Source organism: Amyelois transitella, chromosome 13 (genome assembly GCF_032362555.1).
Source record: "Amyelois transitella isolate CPQ chromosome 13, ilAmyTran1.1, whole genome shotgun sequence".
NCBI lineage: Eukaryota > Metazoa > Arthropoda > Insecta > Lepidoptera > Pyralidae > Amyelois > Amyelois transitella.
In genome coordinates, this window is record NC_083516.1 from 3,583,217 (window position 1) to 3,610,187 (window position 26,971).

Below are 26,971 nucleotides of genomic sequence, written 5' to 3' on the forward strand. Positions count from 1 at the left end.
ATTCGAACGTCGAACAACCTATTTGGATCACTCGTAGGCTTAGTGCCGTGTAGCTCCTGGCGCTTAAATGGCGATGGCAACAAAGGAAATGCCTAATAAACTTGAGATTCTTCTTGTAGGAGATGGGTGATTACTATTTGTAATGCAATTCTATCATTGAGCCATACAGCTGAACGTGGCATTTCAGTATTTTTAAAACTGTTTGCTCTGTCTAACCCGCAAGGGATATAGAGGTGATTGTATGTAGTATGTATGAATGTACATTAGTGTAAGTGTTAATCGATGCTCTTACGGTAAAGAAATTAAAACATGTTGAGGTTTCGTGTAAAAATCTGACTTACCCAATCCAGGATCATGGTCGTCAAGGCGCTTCCTATGCTCTTTTCCAGAAAGGTAAGGATATAATTGGGATTAATGCTAGGCAAAAAAAGAAACTTACAAACAAATTTAGGTAAAAATATAACAGCTAGACACATGGGTCTTAACGATGGCACGCTGGCTACACCTCCATAGCATGTCTTCATGTTTATATTTCTATTAAATTACAAATCACATTAAAATTACTAAGGGTGTTATATGTGAATGTGAATATGCTTTAATTTTTTACTTAATATTTATTTAGTTTTATTTTTAAAATTTCGTTGAGTGTTTGTAGTGACTTTCCTCAATTTCATGTTAGGATGGGACTGAGTGTCATCAATTTATCATCCATAAGTGATTTCATACCTAGATGCCTCCAGTTTAATTTTATTAAAAGATGCCAATCAAATCATAGTAACTAGTTTATGGAAGTTTATGGTAGATGGCGCTGTTCTCATATGTAATAAAAATATTTAAGTACTAATATATTAGACTTAGCTATACTTTAAATATATGTGAATGTATTAATAAAAAATATATTACTAATATTTATTCTGCTGCCTAATATAACGAACCTCTTTCCGACTTGAATGAAGGAATGAATGAGTCAAATTTTACAAAAAGAACGGTTCTCAATTCAGTCAGTTCTTTTTCGCTTCATTTTTCAACTTCAACAAAACAAATGAATGTCCGATTCGTGCGCCCATTTCACAAGTTCCTCAAGTCAAGAATAAAATTTGTTTCGACGACCTATTAATTTATTGCTTTTTATCTCGGCAAGTAACCATTGTTATTTTTACAAATATCTAAAGGAATCGAATAGTAGTGCAAGGGTTTTGTTATAATTATACAAATTGCTGATTTATAATTGTCGATACGTAGACGAATGGAATCAAGTTTCATGAATAGAAGTGCATTTGCTTTCGTGATGGAATTTTAAAAGATGTAAATAAATAGGAGGATATAAGAAGTACTAAGTCGTCAAGATGGTCGTAATTTATGTTCACCTTTCACCTACAAATGAATAGACTAAGTTACCACCGATGTGCTTCTTGTACGTGGTTGTGCCAGGAATGTCCATTGAATCCAGCGAGATTTATGTGCAATGGTAGTAAAGAAGAAGAAAGTAAAATCAGAGATGAATAACACAATCAAGAACACAGATTATAGTTGGACACCAGGGCCTGAACCGCCTAACAATCAGGATGTGGGTGTTCCGAGAGCTCACTTCATTCCACATTCGAATTCCTTGCCATTTGAGGAACGGCGGGTTACTTTAGAACAGCCAGTCAAGGTAAGACATTTGTTTCTAGTATATCTAAGTTTGTTGGTTATTAGTACTAGTCAGTACAAATTAAGGTACCTAAGCTCATCAATTCTGTCCAGAACTGTCATTGTGTAGTCCTTATATTTTGTATTTTCCCATGTTTCATTTCAATATTCAGTTAAGCATAAAACCAATTCTATTAAACACACTGTTGATTAAACAAATAGTTTATGCATTTAAGATGTATTTTATGACAACACAAACATTACCTTTAACAATAAATAATATAAACATTATCACTGATAATTATGGTTTGTTATTGAATACTTTTAGTAAATAGGTATCATTTCCATGGGGCTTCCCACCCATGGAAAATTCCAACTCCCGAAGGTGTTTTCCATATCTGTACCAAATTTCATGATGCTCCATCCAGTCTTTTTTAGTTTATGTGTAACAAATAGAACAAACAATATTTTCATACAATATAAATATTTTCTCTATTATAAGTGTGGATGTAGATTGAAAGCAGCATTATTGTAATAACAGTGTACCTGAGTGACAAACTAAATGTAGCTGTTCTAAGCAATGTAACAATTATAAAAGTTTTAAGTTTATAAGTTTATGTATTCATTTTAAAACTTACCTATTTTGCAAATTTCTCAATCTCATTAATAAACTTCATGCAGCTACAAAATCACAAGTGCAAAATTTGAGGACTACTACTATTGTTTTATTTAAACAAACAAACAAAAAAGAGAATTTGTTTTTTTTAAATTTTGCCAAATATTTAAGAGTTACCTATGCTGATCTGATACATGGTATGATTTTATCTTAACTTATAATATTATTGAATTATTTTTACTCTTTATATGTGCTGTTTTTGTACACAGGAGAGTAAAGAGAATAATTGTTCAGGGGATTATTAAATTAATAATGATGTCAAAATTCTCTAGTTTCATGGCTCTAGAAAACATTACTACTACCAGATTGGCTTAGAACTTAAGCTTAGGATAAATGGCTTGCTTTTGATATTGTTAACCATAGTCTAAGAACCGTGTGCCGTGTGACTCCTGGCACCAATAAAAAAAGAATTAGACCACTCCATCTCATTCCCATGGATGTCCTAATAGGTGACTAAGGAATAGGCTTATAAATTTAGAATTCTTCCTTTAGGCTATGGCCTAGCAACCCGTCACTTTTTTATCTCAATTGTATCATTAAGCCAAGCAGCTGAATGTGGCATATCAGTCTTTTCAAGACTGTTGGCTCTGTCTACCCAGCAAGTTATATAGATGTGATTATATGTATGTATGTAGAGTCTAGCAACATATTTTTCAACCATGACTTATGAAGCTGTTTTTTTTTTTAACCCTTCTTTGCATGGTGATGGAAATTTCAATCATAACATTTAGTGAAGAAAAAAAGGTACTCAAAAACTGTAAACTTGAAATTTGTTGTTGCTGGCAACTTTATAAATGACTATTGCGTACAACAAAACCCTAGTACCAGTCTACTAGAAGAAGAATTACAATAAAAAAAAAAGAAAGGTCACTTCGGTGTAAATTTCCCAAATGTAAAGGCTTTTCCACAATTTCGTGTAATCAATGTGAAGTTAATTTGTGGTTGAATAAAAATAATAATTGTTGTTTAAATTATCATTTAGAATAAAGGAGATTAAGTAAACAATATCTTTTGACTTATTTAGTAATGAGTTATATATGTAACAATGTATAATGATGTAAATTTTTATCACTGTTTTTTAAATAATTCAAATTCTTATTTATACTAGGATTTTTTTAAATATTTTTCCTTTAATCTAGAGCATTAATTACATCAACCTGATTTATTTTAAAAGAAATAGGAAAAATCATGCAATGAAGGGTTAAATATATGTTGTTCCTATGTGGCATGCACATTTTATAATTTATTCTATGCAATAGTAATCCACTGGTTGTGTTTTTGCTCTGTTACGTGCATACAACCATGGGAAAACATATATTGTATAGTATGTACAGGATATAAGCCATTCCAAGCATTCAGTTGGTCATTCAATAAAAAAAGATGGTTCTGTTTTACATGTTGATCCTAGTTTCAATTTAGTAGTCTTGTAATAATCTAGAAACTTAAACATCAGGCTTTTGTGATGGATTGATCTGATAGCCATGGTAATACCACAGAAATAAGTATGCTGTTATAAAAAGGCAGATACAATTTTTTCTTTTCTGAAAACTGTATACATTATCTTATCCTATCTTTGATTGCTATCATCAATGAATATGACAGCAGGGTGTATCTTGTTTGTAGGCTGTCGATAACAGAATGGATAGGTAGGTACTTGAAATATAAAGTGTCAATGACCTGTCACTGCACAGTTCCTAATGGATGACCAAATAAGTATTGATGTGTTTAAATCAGTAATTATTTCTTGAAAAAATAGGATATTAAGTTTTTCTTTTATATGTCCAGCTTATTTAAACATTAAAATTGAATAGAAAGAAAGTAACGTAGTCTCTCTTGAGAATTTTGAGGAATATAAGTTGTGTCTACTTTTGAAGGTCTGGTGTCTTAAAATCACTCCAGTAATTTTCTGATAATTTGTTAGACATACTCAATCTTCCATTTATGTAATATTAGTATGGATTCATTTAAATTTTAACAATACAGAATATAAGTATGTTATGCTTTTGCCTCATGTGCCTTACATTACAATTATAATTTACTGTTAAGTTAAATTCTTATGATCGAAGCTTATACATAATTTAAGGGAAATAGAATAGGACCACTCTTATTTAACTGCCGGGAACCATACAGCACTGTTTAGTTATGAAAAGTTAATAACAATTTATTAACTTTATAATACCTATAACTGTGTTGTTTTGTGACTTTGTAATTTCACGGCAAGATAAATAGCATTGATACTTGGTATGCAGCCCAGGCTTGCTCGATCGACGAAGCGAGGGTGGACGTCCGTATGAGTCAACTTGACCTGTGCTCGAGTCACAATTGTGCATTGGTAATTAAATTTTATGAGATTAAATCGTGCTATTTCTGCGTACTCAGCTGCCGTGGCGTAACGGAAACCTCTTCTTATCAGTTATGATTATGAACAGGAAGCTGATTGAATAAAACTGAAGAGGCCAACGCCGTAATATGCATTTTTATTTAGTGTTTATGCTGATGGCCTTTTCGTGCTTAGACATATTTCTTACATTGTAGGTGCATGTAGCTGACGTCATAAGTTCAGTGTATTCTAAGAGTATTCTACACTAAATATATTTAATAGTACGCCTGCAATCCTCTATTATGGTGTGTTCAAACGGACACTTTACATAGTTTAAAAAGAGAGCAGACAAAAGAAATACACTACACGTCTCAATTTGTGATATTTAGGTAATTCGGAGAACAGATGGGCTGGAGCTTTAAGACTTGAATACACACCTCTCCGATAATTTGAAAAAATACCGACATACTTATGACTTTACGGTATTCGTAACTTACTGGTCTCACCGGTACGGACCGGACGTATTTTATTTACGATCGTTTGTGTTGCAGTCACCCAAATGTGCAATGAAGTTTTCACGAAGAAAATAGACAAAATGTGTATTGATGTAGTAGTAAATATAGGCTATTAGATATTGCATATTTTCTTGAATACTTAGCCTCATGCTTGTTTAATTCAAAAAGTTGTAGCCCCGTTTATAGCTTGCAGTTTTTTAAATTGCTGAAAGTGCAAAGTAGACATTGAAACTTTGAGAGAGACCTATAGGAGCAACGATAAATTATTTCTGGTAATTCGACGGGACGAAGATCAGAGTGAAAGTATAGTTCCTATATAATATTTAGAGAATCTATTTACCAATGTGCCACTCCTGTGACTTGCAAGGTTCAGTGATCTTTGATGTGCGCTTGTGAAGTCAGCTGTGGCACGTAAGATGGTCCCTATTACGTACTCGAGCTTGAATTATTTAGTTTAATTCTCAATGAACAGACCAACGAAAGGATACCGTAGTAGTAACATTTTTTTTAAACCACAAGGGAAACATGATTCGATGATTCTATATTTTTTATGTGATAGTTAGGATAGTACCTACTCTTTTAATAATATATAAATTTTTGAAATAAGGCACCATCTATAACTCAGACTATGATTTATACTTGCTATCACTGCTCTGGCAAAACAGATCCCATATAGCCATGCTAGTGCTCTCAAATTAGAATCATTCGTCAAGTATGCAGCGTCTTGATTGATTAATAAAGCTGAATTCACGCAATAGACTCCACATGGGATAGAGAATGCGAGTGTATGAACTTTTGCAAAGTAAATAAAATAAATGAGATACGATTTCCGCGATAAAATTTTAAACTGTCGTAATTAACGCGACTAGTAAGCAGTTATGAAATTTGAAGATCTTCCTTGGAATGATCTAAGATATTTTACTAGTTCTTCATGTCAAAGTAGGGCAAATTTTAATAAAAAGGACTATGTTTTCAATTATCTGATTATTTTTTTATTCTAAGTTCCTGTTCTTCTTTTCCTTGATATAAATAAGTTAGTAGTATAAGTTAGTTAGGTTATAAATAAAATAAATCATGGGGTTGCTCTCGCATTTTATACATATTTTAGGAATTACTTTATGTTCAGTCTTTAAAAATCCTTATTGGTTTATACATTGGAACAGTGATTGACAAAGATCTACCTATGTGAACGCGTAATGTTCAATACATTCATACCTAGTTTGCAAATTATTAGTTTGAGTGAGTCAACAATGCGTGCCCGAGTCTAATTATCACTATAATGTAAACGTGATTCGAGTCAATAACAATGGACTTATGCAACGGCTTCTACACGATCATACAAGAAAAATATGTACGTGTTCCGCTGTCTTCTTACCAAGATCTGATAATTATCGTCGCAAGAAATATCGCCGATAAACTGTAATTGTCATGTCACATTTCTTTTTTAATGAAAACGGAATCATAGCTTGTCATCTAACGCCTTAGGCATTGATGTTTTGTATGAATTTATATAGCCATGTTTCCTATGTAAACATGTTTAACGAGAGTGGTGAATGTGAGAGAAGACAAGTGATACATCTAAAAGATTGACTCCAGGGGAAAATTTAAGTCCTCTGAAACTAGCGTGTAATGCTTATGTGTGTGTTGTAGAATCTATGAGAGGTACGATTTATAACACGATTGCAACCAGAAATGAAAAGAAATTGTATAGTGCTCCGCTTTTGTCCTACATTTTCTTAAAATAGTGTTCAGTAGCTAAGTTAGACTAAATTCGAAGTATTTTTGGGCAGATCGTCGGCTACGCCTACGTTCTGTTTCAACGTCTTCTCAACGTAAGTGGTAATACTAGTCACGAGAATCACCCACATAGATACAGCGCTTACAATGACTCTTATGTAACGGCTGGTTTTCATCACCATAGTTGACATACATTAAGGTATGCGGTCTCATTGTAAGAGCCACGTATACGTTTAAATGCCATGGGAAAAATAGCAAACAGGTTTATTGAAGAAGGTGTAAATCATACTGAATGCAAAAAAAAAACTAGGTACCATTTCGCCTGGTTTGGCTGTTCGGATTTGTCAGTGTTATGTATTTCAGTATATTTTCTTTTATTTGCCAAAGAAACATAAAGGAAGAAACGCTATAGTACAAAAGGCTATATTACAGTTAAATTATATTATGTTGTAATTAAACGTCTAGAGTAGCGCCTTTTTGTCTGTTGAATGAATTTTTCGTATGTATTTAATAAAAGTATAATAGATCAAACTGTTGTTTTGTATTATTGTATCCAATTGATTTTTAAATAAAATTTATTAAGATGCTGTATGAAAAATAATGGCTAAAAGGATAATGTAATGTTTATTCCTCTACCGCTTCTTCTAAACTTGCGTTTTGGGAGTGATAGTAACTTTAATTATAAGTTACGACTGGCTGTAATAAGTGGCACCTTCTATCCTATATTGATATGATAAGTAAAGAAAGATAAATTAATAAAGATGTAATAATTGTTTCAGATCGGACGCAACGTGTACCGCGCGACGCCAAGCCCCACGAACACTATCTTCGAATGCAGAGTGCTCTCGCGGCATCACGCTACGCTGTATTATGACAAGGGCCACTTTTACCTCGTGGTAAGCACAAGTTTATTTCACAACATACTCGATAGAGGCCGAAAGATAGATAGAGAAAATTTGATATTCATTGCAATTTATTAGCGAACCTTTTTCATTATAACGTGTATTCTCAGCTGACGGCTTTCAGGTACAGGTTTCAGGTTGGTAAAGCACAATATGGAAGTGATACTTTTAGATCCATGAAAATATGACTATCTATACTAGTTTTATAAAGCTGAAGAGTTTGTTTGTTTGAACGCGCTAAGGTCTGGAACTACTGGTTCGAATTGAAAATATTTTTTTGCGTTGAATAAATCATTTATCGAGGAAAGCTTTAGGCTATATAACATCGCGCTGTAAGGAGCAAAGAAATAATGGAATATGTGAAAAAAACACAAAAATGCATGGATGAGTAAAGATGTGCAAGAACTTGTGCGATTAAAGAAGAAAGCATGGCTGGATTTGTTAGCAGCAAAAGCTAACTTAAGAATGCAAGAGGTTATAGATGAAGATGTGAATGAAGCACGTAAGGAATATAAGAAAATGAAAGATTTGGTTAAGAAAGCTGTGATTAAAAAGAAAGAAGAGTATAAAGAGGATTTTGATAAAAGGCTATCAGAAGACTTTCAGTCAAATCTGAAAGTATTCTGGAAATCCGTAAGGTCAGCCCGAGGAAATACTATAACCAGAGAGCTGACTAGGATCAGATGCCAGGATGGTAGCGTTGTGAAAGGAGAAGAATGTGTACTAAAGATATGGAAGGATTATTTTGAAAGTTTATTTGAAAAAAAGGAAGGAAATAAGAAAGATTTCTGCTATAGCGAAGAAAAAGAGAATGAGATGGAAGGCGAAATTGAAATGTTCGAAATTGTGGAAGCACTTAAGAGTATGAAAGCGGGAAAGGCTGCTGGGTGTGATAGAGTGTCGGTCGAGATGCTTAAAGCAGGAAAAGGCGTAGTAGCTAGTCAGTTGTACTGCCTTTTCAATTTGTGTTGGAGAAGCGGCCGAGTACCAAAAGATTGGTGTAAGGCTGTTATCGTGCCACTTTACAAAGGAAAAGGGTCACAGCTGGACTGCAAAAATTATCGTGGTATAAGCCTGCTTAGCGTCGTCGGCAAATTGTATGCTAAGGTATTGATTAATAGAGTCAGGAATGAAACTGATGACAAAATATGGGATGCTCAAGCGGGATTTCGAAAGGGAATGGGATGTACTGATCAGGTCTTTTCCTTGCGGTGCATAGCCGAAAAGTTTTTGGCCAAGAGTCAAAAAGTCTATTGCACATTCGTGGATCTGGAAAAGGCCTATGACAGAGTTGAGAGGAATGAATTGTGGTCAGCACTTTCTATGCATGGGGTGAGCAGTCTCTTAATACGAGCACTGAAATCCTTATATGAGGATTCGAGTGCTTGTGTCAGGATAAACGGAGCGCACACTGAGTGGTTTAAGATTGAGAAAGGCGTTAGGCAAGGATGTGTTGCGTCACCGTGGCTGTTCAACCTATTTATGGATAGCTGTTTGACAGATTTGAAAGAGTCTAAAAGTGGATTAAGGATGAATGAGTTACTCGTCAAATGTCTGCTCTATGCCGACGATCAGGTTATACTGGCGTCATCAGCGGAGGAGTTACAGGAGATGGTAAACTGTATGCATGAAGCTTTAAAAGAGAAAGGAATGAAAGTGAACGTAAGTAAAACTAAAACACTGGTTTTTGAAATGGAGAAAGAAATGACAGCATGTAATATTTTGATTGGAGGAGAAAAAGTGGAGCAAGTGAAAGAGTTTGTATATCTAGGATCAAAGTTTACATCAGATGGCAAGTATGATAGTGATATTGAAAGGAGAGTGAACGCGGGGAACATGGTGAATGGAGCTTTGCATGCCTTTATGAGCAGTCAGAAACTATCCAAAAAGGCTCGACTGGCTGTGCACAGGGGCGTGTTGGTCCCGACATTAATGTATGGGAGTGAAAGTTGGGTATGGCAAAAGAAGCATGAAAGCAGAATAAATGCAGTGGAAATGAGAGCGTTAAGGAGTATGATGGGTGTGAAATTGAGTGACAGGATAAGGAACAGCGTGATAAGGGAATGTTGTGATGTGAAAGAAGATGTAGTTACAGGAATAGAAAAGGGTATGTTAAGATGGTTCGGTCATGTGGAGAGGATGAATGAAAGCAGGTTGACTAAGCAGATATACAAGGAGAGTGTGGAGGGAAAGGTCGGAGTGGGAAGACCTAGACGAACGTATCTTGATCAAATTAAGGACGTCCTGGTAAAGGGTCAGGTCAAAAGTACCCGAAACCGCCGAGCTTGTATGAAGAGAGTTATGAATGTGGACGAAGCGAAAGAAGTATGCAGAGATCGTGGCAAGTGGAAAGAGGTAGTCTCTGCCTACCCCTCCGGGAAAGAGGCGTGATTTATGTGAAAAAAACGGGGAAAAATTATTCAGCCTTGAGAGCTTCAATGATGCCCAAAATAACTATACCACGCGGACGAAGTCGCGGGCACAGCTAGTACCTGATATTATCCGCTTTTGAAAATGTAAATGTTTTTGGTACGTATCGCTTTTTTATCAAATCATGTTAATAACCATTATATCAGAATAATGTTTTCGGAAGTTTTAGATAGAATATGTTTAGAGGTCGTTTTATGAGTTTCTAATACTCGATTTTTCTTAAATGGCCTTGATGGACCCTAAGTACTTAATTATGCGTAGGTATTTAATGTAATTTATCATGCGTTTACATATTTTGCTCATAGCAGCTACAATACATATTTATATGAAAATTGGCTTAAGCAATCATAAGGAAAGTAGACCTCTCGCCTTGAATTATAGGATTTCACGCATAGAATAAGTGGTTCCGTTGGAAAGAATTACCAGTTAGAAGTAATTTCGAAGGCGGCGCGGGAGCGCTTGCGGTTGCACTGTGTATTTACTTTTATGCGGAACTTTGTATAGCGGCATTGGCTGTATTCCTTAAAGAATACAAAGGTCGTGAAAACGGTTTTCTTTATTGTATTCACGATCACTGGAAAAATAGCTGTTTTTATTGGTAATTATTAGTGGTCTCGTTTCTAAAGGAGGTTGGTTTTAGACAGGTAGCTAAATATAAAATATTGAGATTAAAGACGCATTTACATGGTCCTCTCTTTAGCGGTCCCTGGGCTCTGAATCAAACTGCTAAGAATGCCATCAGAATACGCTTCTTAAGTGAGAGCATTCTCTGCAAAGCTGTTCTCTCATTTGGGCCACACACACAAACACACAATCACACACTTTTTTTTTGTATATTTTATCAGGAATGACAATTAAAGAAGTTTTTGTCATTTGAAATACGTTTCAAAGACGCACAAACACGTATATAGTTTAACGTTCGGCCGGAATTAACAATGCAGTTGTGGCGCTGCCCATATCGACGTGCGTTTGATCTTTTATTGGCGGTCCAAGTCTCGTAGATTTATGATTGCTCGGAAGATTTTCCTGATTTTCTCCTTCATTTACTAAAATAAGTATTTGTGAATGAAATGTGGATATTATTTTGTTACCATTTACAGCAGGTTATTGTTTTTCCATGTATTTAAGTAATCAAACAATGACTCAATATAACTTATATCTAGTGGACGATTATTATGTCACCAACACTGATTACCATAAAGTAAATAAATAAACTGTGGCTACAAAGTCATTATCATAATGCAATTATATTATTTGACTGCGCCAGAAATATGGATTTGTTTATCGGTGGTATGTATGAAACAAATTTTAGGCATACCCTTATCGTTTATGGATGTCTGCTTGAGTACTGTTAAATATTTTTTAAATTTTTTTATGACTACTTCTAAATGATTTTCAAAGCATTGTTTAGTATTTGGTTGTGTCTACGGGAATAATTAATAAAAAAATCCTTATGTTAACTAGTTGTGCATATCAGTTGGTCCACGAGGAAATCGTGTGCATAGGTTCTTTTTAATACTATCGCACTGGGCAATAGTGGCTTTACTGTGTATTGTTTTTACTTAATAGAGCATTACGACTCATCACCGATTTTTTTTCTTTGTACGTCTAAGACTTAGGTTTGTATGTATGACCATACATGTACCGATGCATATGTTATAAATGCTTAGTAAGGAATTATAGCAAATTATCAGGTTTCCCAAAATAGGCAACGACCACATTATGTCTCATTCGCACAAGTTATGTAAATTTTGGAAAACAAGTCCAAACGCGTGATTCGGGTTTGAAATATGTAAATGTGAAAAAATTTAATGTAGATTGATGCTTTTGTGCACAATATTGACCAAGAACATTGTTTTCTCTTTTAGAACTGTAGCTTTTTTAAAAACCATTAATCCACCGGTTTGTGAAGATTCATTAAGTTATTATTTTTTTAACTACTTGTATTTAAAGGTACCTTATACAGATTATAATGTACGACTGTTCTTGGAATTTCAAATACAACAGTCAATAAGCGTGCGTAAAACAAAAACATTGCGCAGCGCGCATTTATTGTAAACAAACAAACAAGTAAACAATCGTTTGTTTGCAGGACAACCGCAGCAGCAACGGAACATTCATCAACAACAACCGGTGCTCCATATCTAAACAACAGGAGCCCCACGAAGTGTTCTCTGGCGACGTGGTGCAGTTCGGCATTCCCGTTGTTGAGAATGCCGATAACTTGGAGAAGGTATATTTTATTGTTATTATACTTTTTATTATATTTATAAATATATTATAAAATAATAAATATTATTTTATTAAATAATAAATATTATTTTATTAAATAATAAATATTATTTTATTAGGTTTTTGTGAGCCCATGCAGTGTATGTATCTCTCACTCGGATCAAAGCTCATAATTTTCATGCTTCAAAGTGTTGGTTCGTTAAAGAGAGCATGTAGGTACTATGAAGTTTACTCTCAGCTGTCTACTCGACACTAATTCGTAACAAGAAGGGACATTCCTTAAGCCTCCATTTTCTTAAGCCCATTCTCATCCAATTCTGAAGACACCTTCAGCAACGCTTATCATAATTCTCGTACATCCCTCTTTCAAAAATCTTGGCAGATCATTCGTTTAAGTGGTAAGTCACCCAGCACCCCAGCACCACTTTTCCTCCGCGTTCATTCGGAACCTGTCATGTCTCTTCCATTTTATGCGAGTTTGCACATATCCACGTCCGGTATTCTGGGTCGAGACTAGTCATCGAAGTGATTTATTGTTATACTTGCTTGTATTGATCAAAAGAATTAAACGAAACCAGTTCGACACACGGCCGTGGCATGTCAATCCGACTACGTTATGTAGTATTGGAACATTATGTTAATTTTATTACCTTGCAAACATATGGCTAATTAATAAAACACTTGCACTATCAATCCACGGGAAACATCAATGTTAACGTTTTAGAAAAATTTATAATTTGCGTAACTGCATTACAACATAAAAGTCGATATCTGCCTGGATCTAAATTCCACCACTTCGTCCAAATGAATGTTGTACCTATTCTAATTTTTCCATACTATTAGTTCTGTCCACCCAGTACGGGGTAAAGACCTGATATATGTAAAAACTAATAAAATATTACTCTACAATACAATATTTTTATTGTAGAGTAAGTATTCCGTAACACAAGTCTCGAACTTTCAAGTTATCTCGATCTGTGTATATAACTTGTTTCGTATCGATATTTATTTATTTACTCGATATCTGGCCATTAAATTTAAATAATACAAAAAAAAAAACGCGCATCTACCACAAACAACATGGCATTACTGAGATGTCTCGATATGTAATGATGCAACTGCAACCCATTGAATCATTAGAACGCATCACAGTCAAAGCGAATTCACATTAGTTCCAGTGCTTGGACACAGAAACGTGACGTGCACTCGCACTTGCTGATAGAATGCACGAGGTCGCATCATATAAGTCAGGACTTGTTTATGAATAAAGAAAAATGCCTTGTTTGTTATATGGGTACTTCTCTACTAATGGGAAAATGGCCCATACAAAGCTGTCCTGATACTTTTTTTTGCTAAATGATAGTTTTTCCTACATAGAAAGCTAAATTTATTCAAGCTTTAAACTATATAATTGACAACCACTTCATTTTTTTTATATTTTAGGAATTATCCACGATTTAATGAAAAATCATGACAGGGGACTGACACATATGACAGGGGAATGATTTTTACACAAAAGCAAGATAGTTTTCATTACAAATAAACTTTATTTTAGAAATTGAACATCCAATTAAGAACAAATAAACATAAACTAAAAAAACTTCTCATAAACTTCAAAGAAATTAACTAAGTCTTTCACTTTGCTTTAAATATTTTTTGGCAAACGTTTTAAACGTTCTTCGAATCATAGGTTTATAATCAACATTTTCTTCTTACATCTATCAATTAGTAACTAATATTTTGCATTTTAAATTGAGATCAATGAAACAAAACAACATATAATTATCATTGTTAATTGACTTATTCTCTTATACACTAGTATCAGGTAGTTAAATCAGTCTTAAAATTTCAATTTCTGGTCTTTCACATCAGTTGCTTTTATGCTTATTTTAATTTTTACACCTTCTAAGTAGTAAAATCAGTCTCAATTTAAGTGAGTTATCTTAGAGATCAGCTCTTGAAAATCCTATAATTATCATGTATCATCATTACTGTTCAAAAATATTAACCGGTGTATTAAATTTATAAAAGATTCTTTTCCCTTTTAGGATCAAGTCCGGATTAGTCAACTTTTTAATAATTTGCTCAAAGGCTATATCAGAAACATCTTCTTCGTCTACTTTAAAAGTCAGTCCTTCTTTATCACAGAGTTTTAAAAACGTGACAGTGAATTCACCATCTTCTTCATCAATTTTATTTATGACCGCAACATAACGGTATTCAGTATGTTTACTCTGCAACTTAACTAATACATAGTCTCCACAATTATACTTGTCGTTGTTATCTCGGGAAGGTCCCGCTTCCATTTCTTCCACAGGACTATCAGTTCGTGGCTTGGTCGCATATGAAGGTTCGATTTCAAACATATCAAGGGCATTATCATCCTCGGATGAAGAGGTTTCAGATTCGGTGTAAATGTCTTGAACACGAAGCTTCATTTTCTGGTTGTAATTAATTGTTCCAATTTTATAATGTTGACAGGTATTAGGGCAAAAACAGCTTAAACTTCTCATTGTCAAAACTGCTGGGGAAGTAGATATTCCAGTGATCTGGTGCACCTTTAATGTTCCATTAAAACTTTTTAGTTTGGAAGTCTTTTCAATGGCATCAGTAATTGATTGAATATCTTCGTCATTTATTGTATGGAAAATAATCCCAGGACATCTAGCTTGGATGACTTCCACAAATTGTTCCAGGGTATCGACATCACCTCCAGCAGCTACAACAGCATCCGCAGTCCTCTTGCAAGTAGCACCAACACCATCTGGTGCACCCTTGCCATGTCCGGCCTCCGAGTAATTCCACGAAAATCCTTGTAGATTTGGAATATCTTTGGATAATCTCGAGGCCAAAACAAAGAACATAGTTTTGTTCCGATATTGTGTAACCGGCCCGTCACTAAGGAAATGAACATATTTAATTCCAGGTTGTATTGCTCGGAAAATTGGCTGCAAATGCGCCCAAATAGCTGAGGGTGAATGCGTCAAGTTTTTGGAAATGGTGGCGTAGGATTGTATTGAGTTTTTGAGATACACAACAACTGTGTGAATACTTATTTGAGTTCGAGATCCTCCGAAGTGGAAGGGTTGAATCTCTTCTCCGTATTTGGTACAATAATTTTCGGAGAAGTCCATGTGTATCAAAATATCTTCTTCGCCAAGATTTTCCTTCAAATGTTTGATTGCATTGAATTGATGTACAATGTTTCTTTGGTGGCAAAAGAACTTGTCTAGGTCAGCATGCAATTCATGTATCAACTCTCGCGGACGCAGCGTCAAAGTCTTTTTAAGGTGTTTAGTCACTAGCTTAGGCTTTTTAGATTTTGGATCCAAATATTCTTGTTTTTCAGATACCCATTTCTTGTATTGTATAGGTTTGTTGTCATCAAACTCATTGTAGGCAGGGGTTCTGTTATTGCACACTAGGCATTTTCTTGACAAACACTCCACATTATAGCGATCACAGCATAAATTTTCTAGTAACTTCTGATAGCTGTTATACGACAATATTTTTGCCGCGTGTAAACCAGACAGCTTTAAGTCAATGTTGGCGTGAGTGACACAAAGACAAGTGTCACGGTCTTGAGCTTTTGGCTTGACAACCCAGAAAGGACGCAAACGACAGAACATTTGATAGCTTATTTTGAAATTACTAGCTACAAATTTCTTGTACAAGCTCAGCACTGTATCTTGTAGATAGCGTTTTTGATGCTTGATTGAATTTCTTGTAATAAATTCCTTTTTTCCAGCACCTAGTCTGCTATTGCTGTCATCCTCATAAAACTCTCTAATCACTTTTGCACATCTCTTCGAAATTTTGTCAATTCGTGTTCGTTTAGGCATTTCCAAAGAAGGAGATGGTTTCCATTTTTTTGTCATTTTATAGTTAATAGCACTGTCTTTGGTAGTCCATAGTTTGTATTTATGTACTGATGTCCCAGCAACAACTTTTGAAAATATTTGTTTGTCTTTTTGGGTCTTTAATTGTGAATAATTTTCTTTCAATTGTTTATTCATCACCTCGCCGAACAATGCTTTTTTCACAATTTCTTTTCTCGAGTTAGAATCATCAATCATTCTGTTAATTTTCGTGTTAGGTGTTTCATCTTTATTTTGGTTTATAGTTTTTTCGAGTCTTGACAGTCTTTTTTTATACTTTTCGACTTTTCTTTTATATTCGAGTATCTTATTGTCTTTGTCTCTATTCGCTTTTTCTCTTAATAGCTTCGCATGTCTTTTTCTCTTTTTATTTGCAGAATTGTCAGTTGTAGGAGGTGCTGAAATCTCAGTCTCTGAACTTGGAGTGTTGTCTCTCACAAAAGCATTAGTTGTTTCCTTCAATGTCTTTTTCCTAGCCCGATAATCAGTACAATGTTTTTTCCAATTTTTTTTTGCAGTTCTGTGTTCACGTGGAGTCATGTCTCGTACGAGTTTTCTTAAGCCTTTTTCTTTTTTCTTTTGATACTTAAGACGTTCTTTTTCTTTCATTTCTTCTCTCTTTTGGGGATCATTTTTAAGGCGCTGATATCTTAAACGTTCTAATTCTTTCTTCCTTTCTAATACTTCTTCCCTAGTCTTCTTTTGAGGCGGCATTGTGAAGTTTACCTGAGAAAAAAATAACTAAAGTCAGTCCCCTGTGTAATAAGACAGTCCCCTGTCGCTCAAATATACAGGGGACTGTCGCCAGGGGACTGGTTATTTAACCTAAAATTCGGATTATTTGCAATAGCATTGTACTACTTAAAAATTGCGAAATATCATATTCAACAAGAGATTATGACATAATAATTACGAATAATTCATTAACTTATCTTTCAAAATGATAAAATAAAACACATACCCAAGGGACTGTTATTTGATCCGGCCGCGGCACGTGTTCGCCTCAACACTTGCTTCGCACTACAGGAAGATGGCGGCTGGTCACACAAACTTGTTATACGGACGAACTTCACAACTATGTCGTTCCGTTCCACGCTAACGCAATATGTTACTTCTATTAGATTATTTTTTTTCGTTTGTTTTATTCATGACAGGGTACTGTTCACAAATTGTTAGGACAAACTTTAGAGTTAAAATTTTTCTATTATTTAACTTAAATTTAAATATATTCCAGAATATTTATTATGTTCATTTATCATACATTAGAACAGTATTTGTGAATACTACATATTTTGGACAAAATTAGAAAAAAGTCTTGGTAGAAACTGTAAATCTGGAATGGGGACAGGTCAGGGGACTGTTTTTGGGGTTTTTGAAAAGATATTTCGTAAAAATCGGGAATCTCTTTTTATTTACAAATTGGTAGCTTAGAAAGAACTTTTATTGTACTATCTTATTAAATGATCGTTTGAAAAACATAGCCACACACAATTCTAAAAATTGCTCAGGACATTGATTTTCCCGATAGTGGAGAATCACCCATATATGTATAGGAAACAGCATTTGCTTTTTTCTCGCAATATCATGTATGTTCTTGCTTGTGGTCAACTCCATCTCTGTACCAGATTTCATCAAAATCGGTTCAATGGTTTAGGCGTGATAGCGTAACTGACAAACAGACAAATACTTATCTACACTAAATATAAAAAGAAAAGATTTGCATTTTTGTATCATTGTTATTTGTATGTTTGTAAAAACTCAAAAACTGCTTTAAATAGACCTTCAGGAGTAAAGCTTATTTTTTATAGAATTTCCCACGGGAACGACGCCCCGCGTGAATGCTGGTTTATTACTTAATACTTTAGTACTTTAGTAGGGAAGCAGGGATTCAGATGAAAGTATTTTTTTTATTTAGTAAGATTTCTTATACATTGCTAAAACATGTAATGTGTTAATAAAGAAGGTTAGAAGGCGCAATCCCAGGCTCCACTCCATAGAGGCGAGGATGTAACAGTGCCAGGAGGAAAAATAAGACTAAAACAAGATCTAATTGTTTGTTTGTTTGTCAATACAGTTACAGAAACATAGCATGATAATGCTTAATACCTAGGAGAGACTTCTTCCAGTCAACCAGGTATCCGAAAGTATCATATCTTATTTTTTATTTCAGAACACGTTTCCGCCAGTGGTCGCCCTCCTCAAACTGTACCATCCCGATGGTAAGGAGGCGAAATTATCGTTCAACCCCACCATGACTACACCATTACACCTCAAAGAGTTGTATCAACTCAATAATTTTGTTCAGGTAAGTGGTTCTTCTGGTTCCTTTTTTATATATTAGATATACACCAGGTTACAATGAAAAATGAATCGCTTAGTTTATTTGCTATGAGCTAGGTTGAAACCCAACGTGTGTCCTCCATTATTATAACAACAGTTAGTGGCGAATTTTAAATCCGAGAAAGAGCACGGTTATTTTTATTTCAATTCCATAAAGTTCTGTATATAAGAGCTTTAAAATCGAGCATGCATTGTTTGAATGTAGAAGAAATGTTGTGAGTATACAGGTAATACAGCTGTTAATATGTAAAAATTAGCAACTAGAATAAAACCTACGTTTTGAACCGTTACGTAACTGAATGTGGATAACAATGAAAATTGCATGAATAAAATTAGTAGATGAAGAGCTCACGAAAATTATTCAAATGAGCAGGCGACAGGCTTTATGTAGCCTGCTCACGTTCTAGAACAGTTATGTCATACCTATTGGCTGTTTTTATTTTCTAGAATTCTTGAAAAAACCCAAGTTAATTGCCAGAATTATAAAAAATACATTTAACAATAAAAGTTTTAAAAATTTCCATAAAAAGTATTTATTGCTAGTCACCTATGAACTTTCCATAAGATCTACAACTTCATAATCGTAGTAGTTAACTACATCACCTAGACTGCATGCAAAAAAACGGAAAAGTAAGCTCTTTTTGTATCGATTTACAGGAGGCAGTCCAACGCGAGGCGTCATTAGAAACACGTTTACGCACGTTACGCGAATGCGTTGAGCGCACGCGCGCCGAAGCTGAGGCCTCCTGGGAGTTATTCGTGGGGGAACAGCGACTGCTCATGAGGGTCCACGCCTTGGAGAGCATGCTGGCCATGGGCAAGCAACCCGACGCACACCAAGTGGCTCAGCTGCTCAATGATAAGAGCAACTATCAGGTATTGTTGTGAATAAGATGTAAGAAGTTTTTTGTGAGGGGAAAACGACTGCGCATAAGAGAGCTCGCCTTGGGGAGCATGCTGGCCGTGGGCAAGCAACCCGACGCACACCAAGTGGCTCAGCTGGTCCAAGATAAGAGCAAGTATCAGGTATTGTAATATCGTAAAATGAATGCGATTAAAGAAAGGCTAATAAACTTGGGATTTATCTTGCAGGCATTGGGCTAGCAACCTGTCACTATTTCAAGCCATACAGCTATACATGACCTTTCAGTTTTTTCAAGACCATTGCTCTGCTTACCCCGCAAGGGATATTAGACGTGATACATATATTATGTTAGAAGTTTTTTCTAGATGTTTTTATTAGCACCGGGTTATCAAACACTGTTGAGTAGTTGTATCAAGTTTTACTATTGCAGATACATTTTCCATTTTTCTGGACATTATTGTACAGTTAAATTTGTTTTGAGTAAATTAGGTATAAAAAAAGTTTAATTAGCAGGTTATTAATATCTGTTGTATATTAAAGTTTAAGATAAATAAACATTCAACTTAATATATAGTTTTTTTAATTTCACAGGAAGTAGCACAAGAGAGCCTGAGAGTGGCGCACGAACAACGACTAGCATTAGAAGAGACTTTAGAACGACGCAATCGCGAGGCGGCCGCGTTACATCAGAACAACTGTACGCTGAGACTCACTGCTTCCAATGCCACAGCTGAATTGCAGGTAAGTGTATATTTAGCTTAAGAGGACCTAGTGTTAAATATTCTGAGGGTTAAATTTGAAAGGGTTTTCTGTCCATTAGCAGGGAACTTATCCTACCAGCATCCATAGCTATATTAACCTTCCGGTTAACCCTTTCCATGCGGAAGCATTATTTCAATTTCGCCGTCTCTGTACGGACGGTTTTGTATTAAGGCCCTTCTATAAAACGATGGGCGAGATATTACGTCATAACAAAACTGGTTCTACTGTACGGAAGGCGTATTATTGCGTTCTGTAATTTCTTTCGCTAGACGCGGATGGCGTATTATTTCGTTTTCAAAATTATATAGACAATTTTGGTGTTGCCATACCTTGAAACAATAACGTCTTTATAAGCAGAAATGAGCAAAATTGAATTATGATGAAGAATAATGAACATTTGCTGCAAAAATACAAAAAGAATATCAAATATTTATATAAAATTACTTGCATATATATTTTTTTATAAAAAACTGAAATATGTAGTAAATTGAAATCAAATTTTTATTAATCATAATAATTTTTTGGGCAACTGGGTATGAGCAAGCATATAAGCAAATTAACACTCAGTTTTTTACATACTCATTTTACATTTTTTTATATTATTTTATCATGCTTTTAAAAAAATATCTATGGTTATAATAAAATGTAACGAGGGTAGCTTAAAATTTAATTTATGAGGGTAGAATAAGTATCTGGCTAGTTGACATATCTTGTACATTGTATCGTGTTTTTATTGGACATGGTGTTATCGGATTTGGAGAGTCATCATAACATTTCACTTTATTTTGTAAAATTCGTTGCGGTATCTATATTATAAATACTTGAGATTCTTTGACCTCGTCAAAAGTTTCGGGAGAAATTTCATTGTTTCTTCCTCGTTTTCTAGATAAACTACTTTGCGACATCTCATCATCGTCGATAAAATTTACATACATACATACATAAAATCACGCCTCTTTCCCGGAGGGGTAGGCAGAGACTACCTCTTTCCACTTGCCACGATCTCTGCATACTTCTACTGATCGATAAAATTTGGTTGCGAATATGGTTCATGCTCGTCAATTTGAGTCTCATCTGAAGATTTATCTTTAAAAATATTATCGTCGAGGTAAAACACATTATTAAGAATTATAAGTAATAAACTTACCATTTATATTATTCTCCTTTTATTAGACTTTTTATATAAAAAGTTTACAACACTATCGGCGTAAACCATGCACTCGTATCTACATACTAATAAGTAAGTATTTTTCCACCGTTTCACGTAAGGTTGTTGAGTTTATAACTACAGTACAGGGGAACCAACTTTCATATTGGTCTAATCGTTTAACACAAGGATTTGTTTTGGACGCAATAATACGCCCACCGTGTGGCCAACGGTTTTTAGTTATACGTGATATTACGCCAGCCGCATGGAAAGGGTTAAACGAGCCGTGTCATCGGGGGAGCCGTGCGCTGCTTTTGCGTTTGCTTTTTCTAACGGCGGCGCATCCTTTCTTGACTCACTAAGATATTTTTTAACTGTTGCTTGTAATTCTGTAGTTATCACCCCTTTTTCTATGTGGTTTCGTAAACGTTAAAATATTTTGATTTTCAGAAATTGGCAGCGCGCTGTGAACGCAAGATGTGCGCGGCGCGGCTCGCCATCGCCGCGGCCGAAGAGAAGGAACAGGCTGCCAGGGAGCATCTGCCTCTCACGGTAATTGCACTGTTCTGTTTATTACAAAAAATGTCATTACCTTAGGCAAAGATTAAAAGGAAATGGCGGAAAATGGACCTCAGGCCGTGAAAAGGCTATGCGTCATGAAAATTGAAGAGGTTTTTGTTTTACAGTACATAAGTAGATCAAATTAACGACGTCCTGGTAAAGGGTCAGGTCAAAAGTACCCGAAACCGCTTGCATGAAGAGAGTTATGAATGTGGATGAAGCGAAGGAAGTATGCAGAGATCGTGGCAAGTGAAAAGAGGTAGTCTCTGCCTACCCCTCCGGGAAAGAGGCGTGATTTTATGTATGTATGTATGTAAGTAGAAAACGTACTTTTCTCAAATCTAATCTTAGAGATATTCTCTGTTTATTGAAAAGGGAATTCAGAATATTTATGTGATAAACTGGTACATACCCATAGTACCAGTTTATCACGCGCAAAACAAAACCTCTCATTAATTATATAGGTGGGTATTTCAGTTCATCCAATTTTAACATTTTCAACTTTCTTCGTGCAATAGTTACGTTAACGTTAGGTATAATTAAAGATTATTTGAGCTTGCTTGCACCACCTTAAACTCGTTTAGGCAATACTAGCGACCCGCCCCGGCTTCGCACGGGTGCAAAATTCGGAAAAAATTATACATAAAAACCTTCCTCTTGAATCACTCTACCTGTTACAAAAAACCGCATTAAAATCCGTTGCGTAATTTTTAAGATTTAAGCATACAGACAAACAGACTAAAATAGAGACTTTGTTTTATACTATGTAGTGATGCACTTAAATTTGTAACCAAAAAATGTCTTCTACAATTCTTCTACTTCTAAATTTTCAGTACTCAGTGCAAAACGGTGAAGCAAAAATGCTGGTTCTAAGTACAGACAGCAACAAGTTGCAAGACGCGAAGCGATCCGGCTCTCTGGAGGACGCCGTGCGCGCCCTCCCCGACTATATCAAGCTGCTCCTGCCGCAGCATGTGCTGAACAAGGTGCCGTGAGTCGTGTACAATGTAGTAATACCTGGTTGACCGAGCGGGGCTCGCTAGACGTCAAAAAAACCATAATAATTTAAAAAAAAAACTATCGAACCTTAACCTTCCCCGACATGAAAACCGATTTCTGATCGATTTTTTTACTTTGTTAAACTTGGAGTACCTTCTCAGTTTTTATCCACGTCAGTGATTAATTTGTCAATGGTTCCATATCATATTATGTATATCAGAAAAAAACCCATTATCGTCGTGTTTTCTCTGCAAAAGTGCAGAGCTTATAAATGGATTCTTTTCGTGTAAAAACCTGACTTACGCCAGAAGCATGATGTTATAATTTTAACTGTTGTTTTTCGAACTGGAGCCTAGTTTATAGCATGTATTTAGAAGGGTTACCAAACAAAAAAAAAGCAATGATTGTTGTGCTAGAAAATTTTTAATTTCATTTTATTACAGGTTGGCATAAAGGCGATATCAGCCGAAGGCAAGACCGCGAAGGAGTTCGAAATGATTCTCAAGAAAAATAACATTTACAACGCGGAAAATAAAGGTAAGCTAAGCTTACTTTTTTAAGTTTAATTTTAAAGTATTTGCGATGTTTTGTTATTTCACTTTTGCTTTACCATGAATATGTCTTACGAGTCAGCATTTTTTTAAACATTCTCTTCGTTTCAGTTTTCATATCTGACTGATATTACCATTGTTTTGTTATTGTTTTTATGAAAAAATAGTGATTTCAGAAAAAGAGGAGGATGAAGGCGTAGTCGGCGGAGGAAGCGACGAAGAGAAAGGCGGTGAGCCAGAGTCGTGTACCGATGACGAGAAACAGTCGCGACTCAACCATGGTTGGTATCTCTTTTTATCTTATTCTCTCTGATCTCCTCTGTGCCACTATTCACCTCTCTCACACTCACTCTCCCTAAATACAATGTGTTCTCGGCTGTCGGCCCAACAAAAAATATTACAGTAGTCCTACTATACTGTGTAAAGATTTGGCAAATGATTTGATTTGTGATACAAACCTTGTATGAGTATTGCTTTTCTTTTAACTATTTAGCTAAACATTAACTCTGTCCAAGGCATTGATTAAGCCATCAGAAATAGAAAATAAGGGGTAAAATAGATAAAGAATTTTTTTTATTTTTTTTTATAAGTGTCAAACAAATATTTTTCAGATCCAGAGCACGAGGACAGTCCGAGCGGCGAGCTGCACGCCGACAATAACGCCAACTCCACGTACAGCGAGCAGGAAGAGTCGCCGGTAATTTTCATTAGTATTCATAAAATAAAACTGACGGTCCAGTACACGAGATGGGAGTCGCGAGTCGTGGGTACAGTGTTGCCGTTTCGAAACGGATCCGGATTGTATATAGAAGTAAAGAATGTTCTGTTGCTTACAGCGAATTTTTTGAACTAGTACTAATACTAATACTTGATAAGCACTAGCGTTTAATCAGTGTACACGTTTGATGAAGCGGTTACGCTACGTATACAACGTAGCGTAACCGCTGCGTTCACCCAACGCCTACGTTAAAAAAAAGCTGTTTCAAAATGTTTGGATTGCTAGATAATGACAGTTTTTTTTATTAAAGTGCCGTGTCGTTCCCGGCACCAGTAGAAAAAAGAATAGGTCTACTACATCTCTTTCTCATCAATGTCGTAAAAGGCGGTTATGGAATAGGCTTCTTTTAGGCTAGCAACCTGCCACTATTTGAATCTTAAAACATTAAGCCAAAGAGCTGAAAGTTGGTCCTGTCTGCCCCGCAAGGGATACGACCGTAATAATGTTGTTTTTCTTTTTATTATAAAATATTCGCTTCCTTTTTTCCAGAGCAAAGCCGGCGTCGAATACGCGAACATCCTCCGCGTGATGGCCGGCCTCAACGATGAGATCAAAGCGCTCCGCTCGCGCCTGGCCGCCGCGGCCGCGGAGAACGAGCAGCTGCGCTCCGTGCGCGACGAGCTGCTGGCCGCGCAGCCCGACGCCGCGCCCGACGCCGCGCCCGACCAGATCCAGCAGCTGCAGGTGTGTGCTTGTGTGACCACGATCCAATACGGGTTACGTTCCCCTGCAAACGTTTCGAAGGTCAGGTGGGATCAGAATCAAGGATCCATGGTCAAGGGTGTGACTCCGGCACTTCTCCAGAGTGTTTTGGCGTGTGGTGTGCGTGGATACTAATCAGTTATCAAGTAAAGAAAGAAAAATACTAATATAATTTATCGTTTCGTTCCAGGCCCGGCTAGCTGAAACAAAAGAGGCCAGTTCAGCCGAAATCCAACGTCTGTCCAGACTGTATGAAGATTTGAAGACACAGATGTCTGCTCAACCCACGCGAGCTCAAATAGCCGAGGTCGGCTCCGTTGTCGACCATCTAAAGAAGGAAATAACACAAAGAGATCAGGTCATACAGCAGCTGCAGGAAAAGATTAAAAACAAGGTAAGTGGATTTTGAATATGATGCAAGGTTTAGCTGGTAACACGTTACGTCCTGTCAGCAGACTGTCGCGCATGGAGTATGTCTACTAGAAATATATTCCTTAGATGGTAGTTGCCAAACGATTATCTTCAACCGAAGTTGGTTAAGCCTGAAAAAATAAAGTGAAATTCGTTAATAACGAGACAAATAACATTTTTTTTTAAATTAATGGAACATGCTCTGACAAGATTTATATTTAAATTTCAATTGCAGGTCACCGAGGACAAAGCCATCGAAACCTCCGACTCTCTCGAGGATATAAAGAAGGCCAGCGAAGTGGACGAGCCCATCGACACAAAGAAGATATCATTGGAAATCGACGAGATGTTCCAGTTGGGGTTCGAAGACGAAGACGACGACACGGACTCAGCGGCCACGGAGATCATCAAGGATGATACCGCGGTGAACAATGCGAACGATACGTCGAGTTCGGCGAGCGATTTCGTGCGGCTCGACGATGAAGCGAGGCTGCAAGTCACGCTGCAGAATGGCAGTTTGCACGCATTGGAGGAGGAACTGGTGCGCGCTAAGGTATGGAATATTAACATGTTAATTTTGTACCTAAATGGTCGTGTTATCAAACAAAGAAAAAAATAATCTTATCTGTCTTTTATAAATTTACTATTTTAAGGCGGTAACTATTTAAGCATAATTTTGGGCTTTCTGTGTTTTACGCACCACTGACTTCTCACTGAATTCTTTGCGTGAGCTGAAAGTAAAGTTTACCAAATAAAAAATAATCGACCTTTTCAATGTATTTATTTCTGAGTAATGTTCACAGGAGAGCTGGGCGGAGGTATGCAACGAGCGAGCACGCCTAGCCGCGCAGTTGGCGTCGCTGCAGAACAAGCCCTCCGCGCGGCTGTCCGCCGCCACCGCGCTGGCGCTGCTGGTGCCGCTGCTGGCCGCCGCCTTCTACTACATGCTGCCCTACATTTCCTGATGCACGGCCACCTGGGAGCCCCCAGGGTTCGTGTAATCATCCCATCCTTTTCCCCACCACCTCTCTGCCCCGCCACTCCAATATCTACGACGAAGTTCGGTTCCGGTCTTTTCTCAGTGTGTGTTAGGGCTTGTGTAGCATGCTGAAAGTACAACATTTTAACGGCCATTGACTCTATGGTTCACTAAAAAAAACTTGGGCAATTTAGACTTATTCCTTGGAAGGAACGAACGAGGTGAGTTAAATCAATTCTATACTCTTGTAAGTCCCAAAAACAAGGTCAATTTCGATTTCTTCTAAAGCGAATTTTGCCTTTGTGAACTGTTATTTACGATTAAAAAAAGTATATTAATGAGGTTTAAAATCAGCTCGCTGCACCAGCCCTTCCTCAGTCAGTATTGTTTTGGCAATCGGAAAGAATCTGAGATCTCTCGCCTCGGACCGGCCGCTCGCTGTCGGTACCTAAACGATTCGAATATTATATGCGCGCTTAATTCGTTACCAGCCGAAGGCTTTATGGATTAGAATAATTTAGTACGTATAGTGTTTTCATAGTTATGTGAGCGCC

General features: G+C 36.2%; 1 protein-coding gene across 2 annotated transcripts; it reads left to right on the forward strand.

Annotated features, from left to right (window-relative positions):
* Positions 1–1,023: 1,023 nt before the first annotated feature.
* Positions 1,024–26,730, forward strand: LOC106137029 (sarcolemmal membrane-associated protein). 2 transcript variants are annotated; one of them, XM_060947308.1, is made up of 15 exons: positions 1,024–1,654; positions 7,660–7,776; positions 12,305–12,445; positions 18,493–18,627; positions 19,320–19,538; positions 20,119–20,268; positions 21,887–21,988; positions 22,831–22,983; positions 23,440–23,533; positions 23,715–23,828; positions 24,159–24,244; positions 24,815–25,009; positions 25,218–25,421; positions 25,674–25,991; positions 26,242–26,730. In XM_060947308.1, exons 1-15 carry the CDS (start codon positions 1,466–1,468, stop codon positions 26,401–26,403), a joined length of 2,379 nt encoding a protein of 792 aa, XP_060803291.1. In that variant the 5' UTR covers positions 1,024–1,465; the 3' UTR covers positions 26,404–26,730. The 2 variants fall into 2 exon arrangements, with proteins under 2 accessions (XP_060803291.1, XP_060803292.1); XM_060947309.1 differs by having other exon boundaries at positions 23,724–23,828.
* Positions 26,731–26,971: the final 241 nt, after the last annotated feature.